We start from the raw sequence: 20,530 nt of genomic DNA, 5'->3' as shown, positions 1-20,530 counted from the left end.
GTCGATATATAATTTATCAACGACCATCGAAGTCCGTTTACCCTCCTGTCTATTTTGTTTCATTATAGGAAACAGTACTTTTCGCCGCTCGTTTATCTCTCTTGGGAATTGATCATTCATCCCGAAAGATGTCCCTTTGAGCTCCCGTCCTTTACTTTTTACCAATTCTTTATGTTTGAAATGTTCGAACTTAGCAATAATAGGACGGGGCTTATTGCCCTTACGAGCTCCGAGCCGGTGTACACGGTGAAAAGAGATATTATTTACCGTCTCCTGAGGGATCTTTAGCGATAATGTCATAAAAAATTTTATCTCGCTCTCTGGATTATCTGGGGTATTTTCGGATATACCTGAAAATATTAGATTTTCCCGCATACTATGGGATTGAACATCTAAGACCGTTTCCTTTAGCATTTTATTCTCCTTTTTAATCATCAGCCGTATCTGTTGACGAGTCATTTTTCCTTTTTTTCGAAGGATTATCACGACTAGCCACCAGATCATCCATCGCGCAGCTATAAAAATAATCGTCAATAAAGCGTTCGAGGTCATCCACACTGGATAATATTTCAGATCTTTCTTAGAAAAGAAAAAATCGAATTTATCTAATCGTTAAATTCGGGTTTAATTAGAAATATAGAGCTAATTCTATTTTAGCAGCAGGGCGCCGCCATGTTAGATTTTCCCAATCTCGCTACCGGTCTCGCGATAGTCACAGCATCTCGCGATCTAGCAAATTCTAACGGCAAGTCAGCATCGACTTCGGGAGTGTTTTTCCTTCAAACAACAAATCGAATCGGGTCCTTCTGAATCAAATCGAATTGATTTTGGAAATCTGAATTGATACCCAGACCTAAACTCTACCAAATTGAATTTTTTTAGTGAAATCATTGGGACAGGCAGCAACTGATCGCTGATAGCTACAGTGTGCATGTGAAAAATATGTTCTGTTTTTTTTACTCTGCCAGACATTAGGACTGACGGAGTTGACGTAATAGCTGACAAAGTTGAGTCACCTCTAACCTCGAAATGTGGAAATATGTGACTGGTGCATCTTTCAAATATCAATAGCAACCAGTACCTTAGGAAAAAAAGATATGAACCTGAAATTTTCATTAACTGTTAAAATATCAGTGGAAAGTCGATTCCAATCGCAGGTAAGTCTGTTGAGACTGAGATTTGAACCCTTCAAAAGTTTTGGAAGTTTGACCTCTCAACAGATGACATCAGCCTCAACTTTGAAGATCACATTCAGTTTCCAAGTTATCTTCTGAGGCATCAGCCATCCATCCATCCATCCATTTTCTTGACCGCTTATTCCTCACAAGGGTTGCGGGGGTTGCCGGCGCCTATCTCAGCTGGCTCTGGGCAGTAGGCAGGGGACACTACAAGTAACTACAAGTTACTAATTAATAATTACTAATAATACTACTACTTTTTCTACTACTACTACTAGTAGTAGTAGTAGTAGTAGTAGTAGTAGTAGTAGTAGTAGTAGTAGTAGTAATTAATAGTTAATTACTTTGTAATTTTCAGAGTTTATCTTCCTATTTCCTTCATTAGCATTCATCTAGTAGCATTCAGCTTAGCATTCAGCTATTAGCATTCAGCTTTCAGCATTCCCACTCAATTTCTCCAGAAATTGCACTTAGTCTAGTTCAATTTAAAGTACTCCATAGACTCCATTATAGCAAACAGGCTTCATACCATATTTCCAGATACGTGTGATGAGTACTGTAGTAGGTGTTTCCAAAGTCCTTGCCATTTGACTCACATGTTCTGATCCTGCCCTAAATTAGTTAATTATTGGAAGTCATTTTTTGAATGTGTCTCAAACCTTTTAGGAATACATATCAAGCCATCACCGCATATAGCTATTTTTGGTAGGTCTCCAGACAGTTTGTCTACCTCTCCCGTTCAAGACAATGTATTGGCTTTTAAATCATTGATCACTCGTAGGAGGATACGTCTCTTATGGAAGTCCTCACAACCGCCATGGCTTCAAGACATCTTGTTTCTCCTCAAATTGGGAAAAAATTAAATACAGCCTCAGAAGGTGTGGCGATAGATTTTATACACACTGGACACCCTTGCTTTTATATTTTAGAAAGCTTTCACCTGATGACTTAGTATGATGAAGTGGGACACCTACGTCCGGTGGAGTCCAATTCTTGTGTGCATCTGACCGACCCCACAGGTGGTTGTTGTTTTTTTTGTTTTTTTATACTGTTAAGGTCTGGCAAACAAACTTTTATGCTCTTTGATGGTTGGTCTTGATGTAAGCAACAACTGACTTGTACTTAAAATTAGCAGTGCTGTCATGTTGATATTCTCATGTTTTGTTTTCTTATTAGATGGGCCCCTGTGTGTTGTTCTGGACTGGTTGTTTTTCAGAAATCATTTTCATTTCATTCAGTCATTTTTGAGTTCTATTGGGGTAAAATTTATGAAAACAAAAAACAAAATGATGATGATACAATGGTGTGATTGGCTGTACCTTGTTTTTAGTCAATCACCTTTTTTTTAATTAAAAAAAAAAAAAGAAGGTATCCTAATTTCAGAGGTTAACATTAGTCAAAAGTGTACACCTAGTTATTTTACTTTTTAGGGAAACTATTTAATTTGCCCTCTGTATATAGGTGTTTACCATTTTGTTTACTCAATTATTTACATGCTTTTTCTTTTATTAAATATTGCCATTGTTTGCCTGAACATTGAATACTCTCTGGGTCTCATCATAATTAGACCGTGTATTCTCTTTGTAACGATTATCGGCCGGTTGTAACTTTTTGCAACCTCAGTTCCAAAGGAATTGAGCTCCTGTGGCCTGAACATGCCACTGTGGGGGGTGGGGAGGACAAGAACATCCCCCACAAACAGCCACACATGCTCTGACTGACACGCGCATGCGCACACACACACAAATCAGAACAGTAAAAGCCTTCTTAGAAACTTGACTTTCTTATTTTGCAACAGAACAATGAATTATGAAATGTTATGTTTGCCATTTGTGAAATGTTGACTCCATGAAATGTCATGAAAATGTTCCATTGCAGTGGCAGATTCTCCACTAAACTTTCATGTGTATGCGTTTAGCCCAGCGTTTAGCAGACTCTGTGATCAGTTGATGACTTGGCAGACCCAGCTGAATCTGGACTTCAGCAAGATCTCTCCTTTTCTCCCACCTGTATGAAAAACAGCTAACAATTCTCTTGCACAGAGAAATGGCCCGGGTGATGCGCTTGTCGCTCATGCCATGTCCTGTCAGAATAATTTAAAAAAATAATAAACAAAGGGGCTTATGTTAGAAATCTGATTCTGGTTTCACTTTAACACTCGTACAACTAAGTGCTTCCAAAATTGAGCTTTAGAAATACTGTACTCTACATCATAATGTATAATTATTTTCTTGTTCTTGGTATTATTATTTATGCTATTTTTTTAATCTACTTCATATTTTTACTCCACTAAAAATTCCACAATGTTTAAGCTTATGTATTACATAACAGTTTCAAGTTATTTGTGCAGCTAAATATGCTACATTGATTATATCAACAGGCTAACCGGTATTTTAGTCATAATTAGCTCACCTTTGCCAGCTGTAACATTAAAATTGTAAACACATCCGTGCATCACTAATCCAACGATTAATAAATATAGCTATGGCATATCCACTACTTTTAGCACTTCACATTTTGTGCCTTATTAATTTAACAATCAAATTAAAACAAAAAACAGTAGAGTCCTGGCTAACACACACAAAAAACAAAGTTGCAGACGGACACACAAAGGAAAAACTAGCATTTTAATATGTTTTTGTTTAAGGTAAAACATCCGAATACTTCTTACAACACTACTCACCAATAGCCAAGTGTAGTCTGTGGCCGAAACATTGCATCCTCGTCCACTCATTCAGCTCAGTCGCTTTAACAATGTTGCTCCCGTTGTCAGTTTTTTTCGCAACCAGATACGTTTCACAAAGTTTCCAGTTTGCAAATGCGCCCTGGAGGGCCTCAGCTATATGCTCACCGGTGTAATCTTGGGGGAAATAACTTGTTTGGAGACACGCTGTTTTCAGCTCCCAGTCTTGAATGAAGTGAACTGTCACACTCATGTAAGGCTCACACGTCCTGCTTGACCACATGTCGCTGGTCAACACAAAATGGGTCACATTCGCGAGTTGGTCAGCAAGGCTCTGCCTGACTCAACGCCACTGGTTATCGCTGGCTATCGGCCCTCTCAACATATAAATTCACCCTGCATTACCGCCCAGGCATCAGTAATATTGATGCAGACTCACCGTCACGAAACCCTCTTTCCACGACCGAGGAAGATTGGCACAGTGTGCCGCCAGAAAGCATCCAAGCTCTGTGCAAACAGATCAAGTGCAGAGAGGGTCCCAAAGAACTCACCACTGTTGTCGAATCATTTGGAGTGTCGCCCGATGGCGGTCCTGAATGTTTTGCACACCCAGTCTGGCTGGACGTGGGTTACCTAGCACAAGTCAGCCATAAAGAACTTGTTCAAGCTCAAGACATGGACCCAATTGTCGCCCCAGTCAAGCAGTCTCTTAGTGGCGGCCCACACTTCTCACCCACTGAATATCGAAGTTTTGCACTGCTCAAGAAGCAAGCAAACTCGTGATCAAAGATAATTTACTCTACAGAAGAGTGGAAAGACATGGATCTGATGTGGATCAACTCATTCTGCCCAATATGTTGCCATGATCTTGAAGTCTCTCCACGACGAGGCTGGACACTTGGGAGTGGACAAGACTCTTGAACTTAGCCGAGAGAGATTCTACTGGCCGAAGATGGGATATGAGGTGGAGCAATATATCAAGAGCTGTGGGATATGCATCACCCGCAAAGCTTTGCCCCAACGAGCATATCCGTTTAATTAGATCACCAGCCAAGGCCCTTTAGACCTTGTGTGTATTGACTTCCTGTCACTCGAACCAGACTCACAGGGGTACGCCAATATCCTTGTCGTGACAGACCACTTATATATATGCCCAAGCATTCCTGACAAAAGACCAAAAAGCGATCACTGTGGCAAAGATCCTGTGCGAACGATACTTTGTTCACTATGGCCTTGCATACATTCCGATCAGGGGCGTGACTTTGAAAGCAAATTGATTCAAGACCTCCTGAAGATGCGAGGCATCCGCAAATCCAGAACGACTCCTTACCATCCTCAGGGGGATCCCCAACCAGAGAGATTCAACCGGACGCTATTGTCCTTTCTTGGCACCCTTGACTAGGGTTGCCAACTTTCTCATCCCAAAATAAGGGACAGGTGCGCGCATATATATATATATATATATATATATATATATATATATATATATATATATATATATATATATATGCATGGGATAATGAGAGCTTTGCAACTTCATTGCTTGCATCAACCATTCAGAGTATATTCAGTATCGTGAATGGTGACTTGCAGAAGGTAGGTTTATATTTCACTGCGATCGTTTTTTCTTTTGTGCTTTGCTTTCATTTAATATTTGATGGTTCTGACAACATGATGATGCAAATCAATCAGCTGGAGTAGCAGCTGGAAAAATATATTACGAAAGAAAATTTATATTCACATTCTTACTAATGAAATCTGCATTTAGAGTTTCTCCAACACATTTAATACTTATTGGTACAACGGTACTTAACACACTGTACTGTAGGTGTGGAAACGCAAGGTTTTTGTGAATTAAAATCCCGTTTGGACCTCTCTGCCTCCTCACCCTGCTTCCTTGCATTTGAGTCCACATAATCACACCCAAAACATAACAGCATCACCGCGTGTGATGTTCTACAAATTGCGCATGCATGTTTTGTGTGTGTGGCTTTATTGATTAAAATAAAAGTTTTCCCACTCACTTGAACATGTGATCGTGTGAACGTTATAACGTAAGGACTCACAGGAATTCCAGCAATGTGTCAGCCTGGACGAGATGTGTTGGCGGCTCCCATTGCAATACGTCGCTTTGCATCACATTTGTTTTTAATCCACAAAAAGACAACGGCAGACCCATCTTGCTACGTAAAAATTACGTCCGCGGTAATTCAGCAGGCAGGCGAGCACGTTCTGTTCTGGCTACCGCGGAAGTAGATTCGTATGTCAAAGGACCCGCGTCTGACCGCCCCCACCCCCATCCCGATCCCGATCGTCATTGGCTAACTTACACCACGTGACTCATTTTATTGGCTACGACCAACTTCCTTGTCCTTGTCAACCTACGGGAGCCGCCGTGGTCCAAAAATGGCAAAGATACCGTTTTCTGCATTTCGTGTAAGAATTGAGAATTATTTTACGGGACTTCAGAGGTCCCGTATGCGACATAACAATTTAGCCCAAAATACGGGAAGTCCCGGCTAATACGGGACAGTTGGCAACCCTACCCTCGACTCAAAGCAAAAACAAAAGTGGAGTCAGAAAATAAGTCAGTTGGTACACGCCTACAATTGTTCACAGAATGAAGCAACTGGCTACTCGCCCTACATGTTGATGTTTGGCAGAGAAGCGCGTCTGCCTGTGGACATTTGCTTTGGTGTGTTCGATGACAGTCAAAAGTCCAAGTCTTTTCATCAGTATGTTGCCAAGCTTAAAAAAAGATCTCCAAAGTGCCATTGACTCTGGCCATTGACGTGTCAGACAAAAGCCATCAAAGAAACAAGAAAGCACATGACAAGTATGTTCAGGACCAAGTTCTCGACAAAGGTGACAGAGTGTTGCTGAGAAACTTTTGAGTTCAAGGAAAACACAAACCGAAACGGGAACTGAAATGGGCGTGAAGCACTCGGACTGTTTGCGGTCGAGGAATACGTGTGGACTCTTGCGAGATGACAGAGAGAGGAAGAGCAAAAGGGAAAGGAAGGAGAACGCACGCGGCGTGAGGACAAAAAAATGAAAGAGAACGAGAGAGGAAAAAGTCGACCGAGACTGAAAAGTGGACGAGACCGCTTGTGAACTATTTTGGACGAAGGCTTGGTAAGGTTGACACTCGAGTCTTGGCTGGAGGTATGGTGGATGTGACGAGGACAACGTGGATGGAGCTCAGCAAGGCAGACGTTGCTGCTTGTTCACTCGTAGCTAGGCTAGGCTACGTCGGCATGGCCATTTCATCGCCCGGTTGGACGAAGGCTTGGTGAGGTTGACACCCGAGTCTTGGCTGGAGGTTGGGTGGATGTGACGAGGACGACGTGGACGGAGCTTGGCAAGGCAGACGTTTCTGCTTGCTCACTCGGAGCTAGGCTAGGCTACGACGGCACGGCCATTTCCTCGCCCGGACGGACGCGGACTGCGGGGACCAACGCTCTCAAATTCAAGGTATTGCAAGGTTCTCAACTCCAACCATTACTGCAACGCTCCCACATTGTCTACGGTTGTTGCAATGCACTCAAGCCCGAACAGGCCTGCAACGGATTTTCTTTACTTTTCTTCGCTTTGTGAGCTCCGAAGCAGTAAGTGCTGTGTGTGTGTGTGTGTGTGCGCGTGTTTACGCGTGTGTAGGCCCAATCCGTAAAGGAAAAAAATAAAAAATAAAAATCACAAGACATTGCGAATTTGAATAGGAATTTTCTTGGCATTTATAACTTTAGAACAAAGCAAACTGAGTTTGCTTTGTTCTAAAGTGCATTTTCGAGGATGTGATTTAGAAGAGAACTAACGGAAGGTATATTGATTTGAAGTGTGCATGGCATATACGCTGTCAAAATTGAAAACTATTTAAGAAGGTATCCTAATTTCAGAGGTTAACATTAGTCAAAAGTGTACACCTAGTTATTTTATTTGTTTAGAGAAATATTTAATTTGACCTCTGTATATAGGTGTTTACCATTTTGTTTATTCACATGCTTTTTCTTTTATTAAATACGGCCATTGTTTGTCTGAACGTTGAATACTCTATGGGTCTCATTATAATTATTAGACTGTGTATTCTCTTTATTAGAATTGTCGGTATTATCTAATTAATCTAGGTGCACCTGTGTGATACCCACCTTACAGTAAACAAACCCAAGCACCCGCCGTTAAATGGGTGCTACATTTAAAAAAATAAAATAAAATCATAGACCGACATAAACGTGTTAAATACGGCAAAAAATCAATTACTGGTAACAAACACATATGACAAGGATTAACGTACTTATAACTTCATTAACCGCGGAACACAATGCATTCTGGGAACAATATATATAAAAAACGGGAAGCTACAACATGTCCAGAACTCATACAGGCAAAGTGTTGCTGAGTTCCATTTGTATTTGTGTTATTTTTTTGGAACAATACAATTACAGTTGAGCCCCGTAATGTAGGGCTGGCCCAGAAATAGCGAAAATCTACGTATAATTGATGCCAATTGTTTTTAAGTTATATGCCATGATTTTACCAATCCGGCCCACTTGGTAATGTATTTTCCTCCAAGTGGCGCTTGAGCTAATATGAGTTTGACACCCCTGGTCACACACACACCCAGTGTTCCCTCGTTATCCGCCCGGATTAGGTTCCAAAAAGTACCCGCAATAAATGAAATGAAGTAATTGGCTTTATGTTTATGTTTTAAAGCTCTAAAATCCCTTACCCCACAGTTTATACTCTTTTCTATTCGAGACATTTACATTTTCCCACATTTCTCTCTTGTTTAAACATTCTCAATGTTCAAACCTTCATAAATTAAAAAAAAAATAGGTACATTACTGTAAAAAAAAAACCCCGCAAAATTGCACTAAAAGAATCTGCAAAACAGCGAGGCCGCGAAAAGTGAACCGCGTTATAGAGAGGGAACACTATAGTCACATCTGTTTACAATAGCTAATCATCTACTAGGCTTGCATCCTCCATTCTAGTTTGTCACTTTCTTTTAAAGTAGGCTAATATAAAATAATTGACCCGTTTTATTGCAGACAAATCTTGTTACAGTAAAATACTTTGCAGCTACATGTTGAGTCGCTGTCAATCTTTACGTGATCTACAACTACGCTATGCAAATTGAGACAACTTTACTTCAGCAAATACGGTCATGCTGCATCTCCCTCAAAATGGATGCGATCAAAACCTGTATGGTGCGACCAACTGAAAAAGTTGGAAGCACCAGTGCTCCCAGGGCAAAAGTTAGTGTTGAGCCCTGATTACCATAAAACTATCACGGTATTTTCAAATTTTGCACATTTTTCTAGAATGTGCTATTTAACTGAGTAAAATTAATGTTACTTATTCCCTTTTTTTGTCCTGTTCATCTGCATGGTCAAGCAGAATGGTGGCTCTGTGTAACTTTATGCTGGAACCTTTTTTTCTGTGCAACAGTGAAGTTAAGTTACTCACTTTGTGATTGTTTATATTGTGATATGTAATCTGACATATCTAACAAGGTTTTTGAGGGGCAGACAGAGAGAAAGGTGAGAACATTACAAAATTTAAATACTAAAAACACACAGAACAATAGCAGAATAACATAACAGTACGACTAGAGCAGCATCACATAGGAGACACGTTCTTATCTGTTTCTTTTTTTAAAACCAGTACAGAAAGTGCTGGAGCCTTTACAAAATGAGCAATGGCTATATGTGTTTGGGAACTCCCTCCCAGTTCACTATATATATATTTTTTTGGTATTATATATATTGAAGGGTTAATTTTCCAAATTAAAATTTGCAGGTCCCGTTTTACCCCTCTGTGAGCCAGCACCTTACCGTGGTGGAGGGGTTTGCGTGTCCCAATGATCCTAGCTATCCAAGCTATGTTGTCTGGGGCTGTATGCCCCTGGCAGGGTCACCCGTGGCAAACAGGTCCTAGGTGAGGGGCCAGACTAAGCACGGCTCAAAAACCCCTGATGATGAATGAAATTTTTGGAGGCACGTTTCCCTTGCCCGGACACGGGTCACTGGGGCCCCCCTCTGGAGCCAGGCCTGGAGGCGGCGCTTGTTGGCGTGTGCCTGGTGGCCGGGCCTGCGCCCATGGGGCCCGGCCGGACACAGCCCGAAGAGGCAACGTGGGTCCCCCTTCCCACAGGTTCACAGGTTCACGGTGGGAGGGGCCAAAGGGGTTGGGTGCAGAGTAGGCTGGGTGGCAGCCAAGGGCGGAGACCTTGGCGGACCGACCCCCAGATACAGAAGCTGGCTCTTGGGACATGGAATGTCACCTCTCTGGCAGGGAAGGAGCCCGAGCTGGTGTGTGAGGCAGAGAAGTTCCGACTAGATATAGTCGGACTCGCCTCCACACACAGCTTGGGCTCTGGTACCAGTCCTCTCGAGAGGGGTTGGACTCTCTTCCACTCTGGAGTTGCCCGTGGTGAGAGGCGCAGAGCAGGTGTGGGCATACTTATTGCCCCCCGGCTCGGCGCCTGTACGTTGGGGTTTACCCCCGAGAGGGTAGCCTCCCTCCGCCTTCGGGTGGGGGAGACGGGTCCTGACTGTTGTTTGTGCATATGCACCAAACAGCAGTTCAGAGTACCCACCCTTTTTGGAGTCCTTGGAGCAATTGAAACCTTCCACCAGCTGTCTTGACTCAATACCATCTGGCTTTTTCAAAACCATTGTGAAATCTGTTCAGATCGTTTTACAACAAATTAATTGCTCACTTCAATCAGGTGAGCTTCCTAAATCTCTGCAAGTAGCCGCCGTCAAGCCCATTCTAAAAAAAAGAGAACACTGGATGTCTCCCTGCTAGCAAATTATAGACCAATCGCAAACCTTCCCTTCTTAACTAAAATAGTTGAAAAAGTGGTTTTTAACAACTCAGCAATTTCTTGAGCTTAAACCGACTTTTTGATAAATTCCAGTCAGGTTTCCGACCTCATCACAGTACAGAAACAGCTCTGATTAGAGTACTGAATGATATAAGATTGAGCACTGATGCAGGGAAGGTATCTGTGCTCGTCTTGTTGGACCTCAGTGCAGCATTTGACACGATTGATAATAATATACTGTTAGACAGGCTGCAAACTTGGGTGGGATTAAATGGAAAGTCCTTAAATGGTTCAGGTCCTATTTGGAGGAAAGGAGTTACTTTGTGACTATTGGAAATTTTGACTGATCGAAAGGCCATGACATGTGGGGTTCCTCAAGGGTCAGTCCTTGGACCCCTGTTGTTCAGTCTGTATATGTTACCTTTGGGTCAAATGCTTCAGAACGCCGATGTTGACTATCATAGTTATGCAGATGACACACAACTGTATTTATCAATGTCCCCAAATGACAGCAGTTCTATTAACGTATTGTGTCATTCTCTAGAGCAAATTAACAACTGGATGAACCAAAATTTCCTTCAGCTGAACGAAAACAAAACGGAGCTCATTGTTTTCGGCAATAAAGAAAAGAGGATTGCTGTTCAAAAAACAGCTTGAGTCACTGTCTTTAGAAATTAAAGACCAAGTTCGAAATCTTGGGGTACTAATAGACTGAGACCTGACCTTCAGCAATCATATTAAATTCATCACTAAAACAGCCTTTTACCAGCTGAAAAACATATCCAGACTGAAGGACTGCATGCTTCAAGCAGACCAAGAGAAGCTTATCCATGCTTTTATCTCCAGCAGACTAGATTACTGTAACGGTCTTCTGACTGGACTCTCTCAAAAGAACATGAGACAATTGCAGCTCATTCAGAACGCTGCAGCTCGAGTTCTGACCAAAACAAAGAGATCAGAACATATTACTCCAGTACTTAAAGATTTACACAGGCTCGCAGTCAGCTGGAGAATCGATTTTAAAGTTTTGCTACTCGTCTATAAATCACTAAATGGTTTGGGTCCTGAATATATCCAAGAAATGCTGATTGAGTACAAACCCAGCAGGGCTCTGTGATCTACAGACTTGGGCCAACTAGTGGAACCCAGAGTTCGAAGCAAACATAGTGAAGCTGCATTAGCTATTATGCTGCACACAGATGGAATAGGCTACCAACAGAAGTGAAGTCAGCCCCGAGTGTAAATGCTTTTAAATCCAGGTTAAAAACTTTGCTTTTTTCTTACACCTTTGATGAGGGACTTTTAAACAGCTTTAATTAAGTGTTTTTTATTATTTTAAACTTCCTTATGTTAAATGTTTTAAAGTTTGTTGAATAATGTTTTAAGATTGTTATTGTATGTTCTTTTTAGTAAACTTTGTAACCTATTTTCATTTATTTTTCTTCCTCTGAATGTTAACTACTGTTTCTTGATGCTTATGTGTTGTCTTTCCTTGTGTAAAGCACATTGAGTTGCCTTGTGTATGAAATGTGCTATACAAGTAAACTTGCCTTGCCTTGGAGGGTGTGCTGGAGAGCGCTCCCCCTGGGGACTCCCTCGTCTTGCTGGGGGACTTCAACTCTCACGTGGGCGATGACAGTGAGACCTGGAGGGGCGTGATTGAGAGGAACAGTCCCGCCAATCGGAACCCAAGCGGTGTTCTGTTATTGGACTTCTGTGCTCGTCACGGACTGTCCATAACGAACACCATATGCAAACATAAGGGTGTCCATATGTGCACTTGGCACCAGGACACCCTCGGCCACAGTTCGATGATCGACTTTCTAGTCATGTCGTCGGATTTGAAGCCGCATGTTTTGGACACTCGGGTGAAGAGAGGGGCGAAGCTGTCAACTTATCAACCCCTGGTGGTGTGTTGGCTCCGTTGGTGGGGGAAGATGCCGGTCCGACCTGGTAGACCCAAACGTATTGTTAGGGTTTGCTGGGAACGTCTGGCGGAATCGCCTGTCAGAAAAAGTTTCAATGCCCACCTCCGGCAGAACTTCTCCCTTGGCCCGGGGGAGGCGGGGGACATTGCGTCCTAATGGGCCATGTTTCGCATTGTTGAGGCGGCCGATCGGAGCTGTGGACATAAGGTGGTCGGTGCCTGTCGCGGCGGCAATCCTCGAACCCGCTGGCGGACACCAGCGGTAAGGGATGCCGTCAAGCTGAAGAAGGAGTCCTATCGGGCCTTTTTGGCCTGTGGGACTCCGTAGGCAGCTGACAGGTACCGGCTGGCCAAGCGGAACGCAGCTTCGGCGGTTGCTGAGGCAAAATCTCGGACATGGGAGGATTTCAGTGAGGCCATGGAAAACGACTTCCGGATGGCTTTGAGGAAATTCTGGTCCACCATCCGGCGTCTCAGAAGAGGAAAGCAGTGCACCATTAACACTGTGTATAGTGGCAATGGGGTGCTGCAGACCTCGACTCGGGATGTCGTGAATCGGTGGGGGGAATACTTCGAAGACCTCCTCAATTCCACCGACACGTCTTCCTTTGAGGAAGCAGAGTCTGGGGACTCTGAGGTGGGCTCTCCTATCTCTGGGGTCGAAGTCACTGAGATGGTTGGAAAGCTCCTTGGTGGCAGGGACCCGGGGGTGGATGAGATCCACCCGGAGTTCCTAAAGACTCTGGATGTTGTGGGGCTGTCGTGGTTGACACTCCTCCACAACATCGCGTGGACATCGGGGACAGTGCCTCTGGATTGGCAGACCGGGGTGATGGTCCCCCTTTTTAAGAAGGGGGTCCGAGAGGAGAGGAGGGTCCATCGGGAAGTCGAATTACGGATTCAGGAGGAGCAGTGTGGTTTTCGTCCTGGCCGTGGAACAGTGGACCAGATCTACACCCTCAGCAGGATCCTCGAGGGTGCGTTGAGAGGAGCTAGCTGAGGTGGCTCGGGCATCTGGTTCGGATGCCTCCTGGACGCCTCCCTGGGGAGGTGTTCTGGGCATGTCCCACCGGCGGGAGGCCACGGGGACGACCCAGGACACGCTGGAGAGACTATGTCTCTCGGCTGGCCTGGCAATACCTTGGGATACCGCCGGCGGAGCTGGTTGAAGTGGCTGGGGAGAGGGAGGTCTGGGTTTCCCTCCTAAAGCTGCTGCCCCCGCGACCCGACCTCGGATAAGCGGTAGAAGATGGATGGATGGATGGATGGATGGATGGATGGATGGATGGATGGATGGATGGATGGATGGAGGTACCGTTTTACACGATATGATGAAAAGTTGTCTAATATGATTAATTAGTGCATACCGGGCTCACAGCCATTGAATTTTTATGTCTCAACAGTTCTGGATAGAGTGAAGACATCAGCATTACCTTAATTTCATACTTATCAGCACTTAGGAGGATGTAATCACCAGGACTGTGCACCACAGACTCCACTTCACTTTTCTGTAGTATCACCTGTATGAGAATTAAAATAATTTTAAGGTTCTTTCATTAATTTCTAAAACAATTTTGATCTAGCAGATCTTTTATTATATCAACCCTGGTGGACCCTCTGGTACCAGCCTTTTAGTAATACCCTTTTTCTCAGTCCTTCAACAATTAAAGCCTGGTTTATACTTCTTTGTTTGTTCTTGTGTTAATGACCGGCGTAAATCACATTATCTACGCGCATCATCAATTTGAAGTGCCGCGTAGCTTGTGGCTGGGTGCAGCGCACACGTCGCCAATTCTTGCACACCGTAGATGGCAGGACGTAGCATTGCTCGTGATTGGCGTGTGTGTGTGTGTGAGGAGGGGAGGGACAAACAAACAAACAGTGTTCTCTAAGCACGGGGCTGTTGTGTTTTGGTGAGTTTACGGCCGACACTGTTGCAAATTGGCATTAAATAATTGCCACGGTGATAAGCCAACTCCCCCCGGCTTTGTTTCTTGTTCCTGAAACGAAAAACGACTTCCTGAATTGGTCATAAATGCAGAGGAATCTCCACTCTGTGGCGTCCTAGCCAGTAGCAGCCATAGCGACACCCTAACTTGGAGTGAAACTGCAGCAGAACCGGATGTGTATTGTGATGTGTATGACACACAAGTATGAAGGCAAACACATGAGCGTGGCTCCACCGTCACGTCTCTGCGTGAGCCTGACGCCAACATTGACGTATCTAACTACTAAATTGTGGGTCAACTCAAATGCAAATAACAGCTAATTATGCATTTTCTATACCAAACAAGTGTGTGTTCACAACAGGCACGTTGTAAATGAATAGTGTGCCTGCTGCTATTCTGAACTGGGTTGCCAAATTGCTCTGATTTGTCTGTCTACACAGCAGATTAGACATTCAGTGGGAGTTCAGTGTAGACTCATTTATACTCATGTACATTTATTTTCATGAGATTTTAAATAATCAGTAGTGAAAGTGGGAAAATTTATAATATACTATAACCCTGTGAGAAGTTCATAGTACTATTCATAAAAAAAGTGAAAAATGAATAGAAATAAAAAAAATTGTAGACAAATGCATACAAAATAACTGCTGAGCCAGAGGCGTCCAAAATTTGAAGGGCCACATTATGACAAAATCATAGGAGGAAAGGACTGCTTTGACAGCTTTCATTTTTAACACTAAAAAAACCCATCAGTGTAGGTAAAGATATGTGAAGCAATCATAGAGTATATTCTGTCTTCAGCTGTGCTTCAGTATTGGGACAGTATTATGGCCACATAATGACCTGGTTTCCTCCAGACATGTTTCTCTGCTTTCAAGCCAAGATGTTAAATCTTGGTTTTATCAGACCAAAGGGTTTTGTTTCTCTTGGGGTGACGGTCCTTTAGGTGCCTTTTGGGGAATTGTAATCTGGTGCTTTTGGGCCGTTTATTAATAAGAGGCTTCTATTTCACCACTTTACCAAAAAAGCAGGGCCGATATTAACGGTGGCCCAATTGTCCTTAGTCAGTATGGCACTGGTTCAGGCCACTACACACCTTACAAACTCTGACCCAGCTGGGCCAGTGCAGATTTCATAAATAAATAGACGAAAGCAACACAATCTTGTTAGTGTGTGTGGTATATAATGCATTTTCGGTAGACGGTATGAATTTGGCCGAAGGCTTCGAATTGGTTGTGAATTATGTCATTGCAGTTGGCTTCAGTGTAAAAAAAATGGGTTCTAGCACATTATCCATGGAGCTGGAGGAGCTACAGTTTTTTAATTAAACTCACTTTTCGTTTAACTAACTCCCTCTGGAAGGGTAGACAGGACAGGCACGGCGGATACACCTCAACTGTTTATTTCGTTAGTTCGCACACGCACACATCAACTCACTCACACACTGCCTCACATACTCAAGCTAGTTAGTAGTTGCAGTAGCAGCAGTAGTAGTAGTAATGGAAGTATTAGCAATAGTAGTGGAAATAGTAGCAGTAGCAGTAGTAGTAGGTCGCAAACCGTCGAGGCGTCCCGGTCCTGACATTCAACAACAAGCCAGCTCAACATAGATACCATATATAGAGTGCCCCGCCCACCCCATACACACAGGTGCAAGTCATCCATAATTAGCTACGCCTGGAATTGGGTACACAAATAAGATCATTTAAATACATGCGGGCACAAATTTATGCACTACGTAATACTTTAAATTAAATTGGCACATCACTTGGAAACGGAAAATGTTTTACATTGCAGGAAAGTTCTACACCTCTCACTTGGTCTACTATTCTACAATTCAAGTAGGCCACTATACCCATGCTCTCAAACATAAATAGGATGTACACACTTAAGCCTCTTAAGGAGTCTCGGGGTCCATAAACAAAGTCAATTGTCATCATTAGCGTTGTGAATTTCCTTCACCGAAACACACCATCAAATGGTTGATGGTGGGGAGTATTTATCCCGTACCGAAACACACCACCATCTCTTGAAGGGGATGGTGGAGGGAGTCTTTGTCATACGCAAAGTACAGTGACAACATGTCACGTGGTGGGGATGATCCTTCTTACCGCAACACACCACGTGGCAAGGATCCATTGTACCGAAACACACCACGTGGTGGGGATCCTTATCACCGCAACACACATCGTGGTGGGGAGTCTCTTTGTTCCTCAATCGGTAAAAGAACCACCAGTCTTCTGACATCCCTATGTAGGATGGTGGAGGGGCAGGTTTCTCTAATTTGGTTTCTCTTTAACTGCCCATCAGACACAGGGAAACTTTGACATGTTTTAACTCGTACATAACGGACGACACCATGTGTGTCAGGACAGACGTCCACAATCCGGTCAAGTTTAAATTGACCACTGATTGCGTTTTGGTCAGCAATCCACACAAGGTCCCCCACCTCGACATTCCTCACAGGAGCATGCAATTTCTGGCGGATGAAGACGCCAGGTCCAGCAAGCTGACTCCACCGCTTCCAGAATTTGTCGACCTCAATCTGAACCGCCCTGAGACGCACAACAGGATAGGAGGGGTATTCAAACCCACAGGTGTTGCCCTTGGATCTTGCCCGGCCGAGCAGAAGAGAGTTTGGTGTGATGACTTCTACGGCTTCATCCTGTACTTGTAGTCTGGCACCAATTGGTCTCTTGTTAGATAAGTTAGCAGCCAAATAGAGGATTGTCTGGAATTCCAGAGTTGTGAGATTGCCTCCCTCACCAACACTGCTCAGTGCTTTTTTGAGTACACGGACTGATGTTTCGGCTGCCCCATATCGTTGGGGAGAGTCCGCTGGATGAAATTGTGCCCGCAGCAGCTGCCTGCTATATTGAATTAAGTCCTTGTCAATGTTCATCAATAATTCATAAGGTTCTTGTAACATTGGCCTAGCACCCACGAAGTTCGTCCCCTGATCAGACCAGAGCTTCCTTGGGTGACCCCTGAGGGCTGTAAATCGCAGGTCGGCTTTCATGAATCCTTCCGTGGATAAGTCCTCCACAACATCAGCATGTACAGCTCTTGAAGCCATACAACTATACACTACACCCCAGCCCTTCATTCTGGTTCTGCGTCTCACAACATCTTTGACAATGTAAGGCCCAAACAGGTCAAGGGCGGTAAACTCAAAAGGCTCAGCAGGTTCAGTTCTCTAGACTGGAAGCTCGCTCATTATCTGCCTACACATTCTGGCTTTGGTCTTTCAGCAGTGCATACAGGAATTTATGACTTTTCTAGCAATTCTTGATCCCTGTACCACCCACGCTTTAGCTCTGGCCCGAAGAATTGTGCCTGCAACCCCCTCGTGATTGACCTCATGAGCTTCTCGTGTGAAGAAGGTGCTGACCCACGCTTTGTAGGGAATGAGGGGCACTCAAATTCTTTCCTGCAAAATAGTCTGTACTCTGCCATAGCACAGCAACAGACCTGAAGCCTCATCCCTGCTGACAACAAGTCTATTTACTGTCGTTACAGGAAATTTAACACCATTCTGGGCCGCCAGGCACACAGGTCTTGAAATGCAACTTCAAGCTCTTGCATGTTTGGTGCCGCCTCCCACTTTACCGGCATGGAGGCTCCCCGAATGAGAGTTAACCACTTTTTCACAGCCCTGCGAAAGTAGCTGATCACCCCACAGAGTTTGGCAAGTGAACTGTACTTTGTCGGGTCGACTAGCAGGGCTCCTCGCAGAGTCTCACTGCCTTTAGCCTTGGTCTCGGCCTTGTCAAGATCTGTCCCGTCTCCTGGGGGTTCCGGGGAATTATTACCATATCCAACATCTGAGGAACCATCACAGGTTGCTTTGCTGGAGTTCAAGACATTTTTGGCCTGGGCCCTGCTGAGAACTGCTGAGAATGCCTTTCTCTGGAGCTTGCTCACTGCTTCTCTGACATCAGCTACCACTTCTAAGGCAGACTTCATGGGCCACAGTTCAACCAAACTTGACAGGAACTCAAGCCCCTTTTGCCAAACAGAGTTTTCATCCAACTGTCCAGGAGAGCATCCCCTAGTGATGAGATCAGCGATGTTGCGCTCATCTGGGATCCACCACCAGTCGGTTACAAGCCCAGCCTTCTGGATTTCTCCCCCTCTGTTCGCGAAGAATGTCTGGAACCCGTAGCTCTCTCTCTGAATGGCCCCCAGTACAGTCTGACTGTCAATGAAGTGGTACCACTTTTCCACGTTCAACAGCCCATGCTTCAACATGTGCATTTTTAGGCGTGTAGCAAAGACCGCTCCACAGATCTCAGACTTGACGGCATCACCCTTCTGATCAAGGGGAGTTAATTTAGCATTCTATTCCACCAGGCGTGTGACCACACCATCAGCTGTGACCCATCGCAAGTACAGCACAGCTCCATAGGATTCACAACTCCCATCGGAAAACGTGATTCCCCAAGGTTTACCTCTCCACCAGGGGGGTGTGAGGCTTCTGTGGAACCTGATGCTGCTCAAGCGAGTGTACTCTTTGAACAGTTCGACTGCTTTCAGTCGGAGATCATCAGAAAGATATTCATCCAATGTATCTTTCATAAGCTTGCCAGCCTCCTGGTAGGCCCTTCTCACGAGGATGACTGCTTTCTGTTTAACCGGTGTAGCGATAATTGGGTCGTCTTTTGGACGAATTAATAATCTGGACGTTACAGAGGTAAATTATATTTACCTCGATAACCTCTGGGGCACCACGTTGATTTTGCTTTGGGTTAACAGGAGCAAACAACGACCAAAAATCCTTCTTTCATCAGTCATTGATAATCTAAAGTCGCCACACTCGATATTCAGTGGTTCGTTGTACTAACAAAAGAATAATAATCCACTCGGAAACACAGATGACTTAGGCGGAATATAGTTCATAAAACATGCATTTATTCACGATTGCTATACTACAGAGTTAAAATACTGCCTATCTAACTATTCTACCGTCAGAAGAAAAGAAATAAAATAAAGCGGATGAAAATAAGGAAGGAATGCGAATGAATAAAGAAACAGGGAAAAGAGAAAATTTGACCTGCCTGATTTGTGATGTTTCAAACGTAAGTGGCACACAGTGGATACGCCGAGGTAGAAATCAAGCGCACTTACGAGAATTGGAGTTGCGTAGAAACAAACAGAAGTGGCGGCCTTTTTGACAAGGGGGAAAAATAGTCAATGTTCGTTGAAAAAGGCAAGGAAAAAAAAAAAAGGTTTATTCCACAGGTGAGCAAGGGAGCCACGCCAGGGGCCTGACGTAGTTGCGCGGCTCGTCCCTTGATTGGTTGGTCGAGTTGGCGAGGTTGGTTCTGCCGGACGGCTGCCCGGTTCCAGGTGGAGTTCGGTCCGCTACACGCCTGCGTACGGGGAAGGCCAGCCGTTGGAGGTGAGCTCGCACCGCGGCGGGGCGCCACCGAATAGCAGGTGAGGTGCTGAGCGGCTGAGGTGCGCAACCTTGAGTCCGGCGGTACGTTGCAAATGTACCCCGGGGGCCGCGGAGTCCGGGCGGCAAGCACCGATGGTGGGAAAAAAAAAACAAAAAAAACCGAAAGAGTCTTTAGTCAGCGTTGCAGTTGAACCTGCTTTGGCGTGGCGTGGAGCGAGGGTCCGCTCTCGGCAACCGTTACGGCCAGGAAAGAAAAAGCCACGTGGTTGGCCAGTTTCTTAGAACAAAGAGTTCGAGCAGCCTGGGACACTTGCGGGTCGTGCCAGGGAGTTTTTTTTGGTTGAGGCTTGTGAGAGCAGGAAGCGGGCAAGAGAATGAGCGGAGGTCTGCTCGTCCTTTTTAAAGTCTCTGGGTGGGGCTTCAGCAGGTGATGGCACACCCTTCTGTTCGCTCGAGCAGACTTTAAGAGGAAAATTATTAAAGTGATTAATAATTTGGCATTAAATTTGGTCAGTCTGGCAAATCAGTTTTCCCACACAACCCGTTTAACACACATCGTAATT

At 44.3% G+C, this 20,530-nt stretch overlaps 1 protein-coding gene across 9 annotated transcripts in view; it reads right to left on the bottom strand.

The window, feature by feature from the left end:
* fbxw2 (F-box and WD repeat domain containing 2) overlaps positions 1 to 20,530 on the bottom strand; it is a 461,765-nt gene that overhangs the window by 147,796 nt on the left and 293,439 nt on the right. For 8 of the 9 annotated variants that reach the window (XR_013278748.1, XM_077497749.1, XM_077497750.1 and 5 more), the window contains one exon: positions 14,051 to 14,137. The exons of the other annotated variant lie outside the window; for it this stretch is intronic. Coding sequence is in view for 7 of the 8 variants with exons in the window: in XM_077497749.1 (XP_077353875.1) it covers positions 14,051 to 14,137 (87 nt within the window). In the remaining variant the exon portion in view is untranslated. The remainder of the gene's footprint in view (positions 1 to 14,050; positions 14,138 to 20,530) is intronic. 9 annotated transcript variants of the gene reach the window in all.

This window comes from Festucalex cinctus, chromosome 15, assembly GCF_051991245.1.
Source record: "Festucalex cinctus isolate MCC-2025b chromosome 15, RoL_Fcin_1.0, whole genome shotgun sequence".
Taxonomy (NCBI): domain Eukaryota; kingdom Metazoa; phylum Chordata; class Actinopteri; order Syngnathiformes; family Syngnathidae; genus Festucalex; species Festucalex cinctus.
Note: the sequence above shows the minus strand (reverse complement) of the source record. Positions and strands in the feature narration are given on the sequence as shown.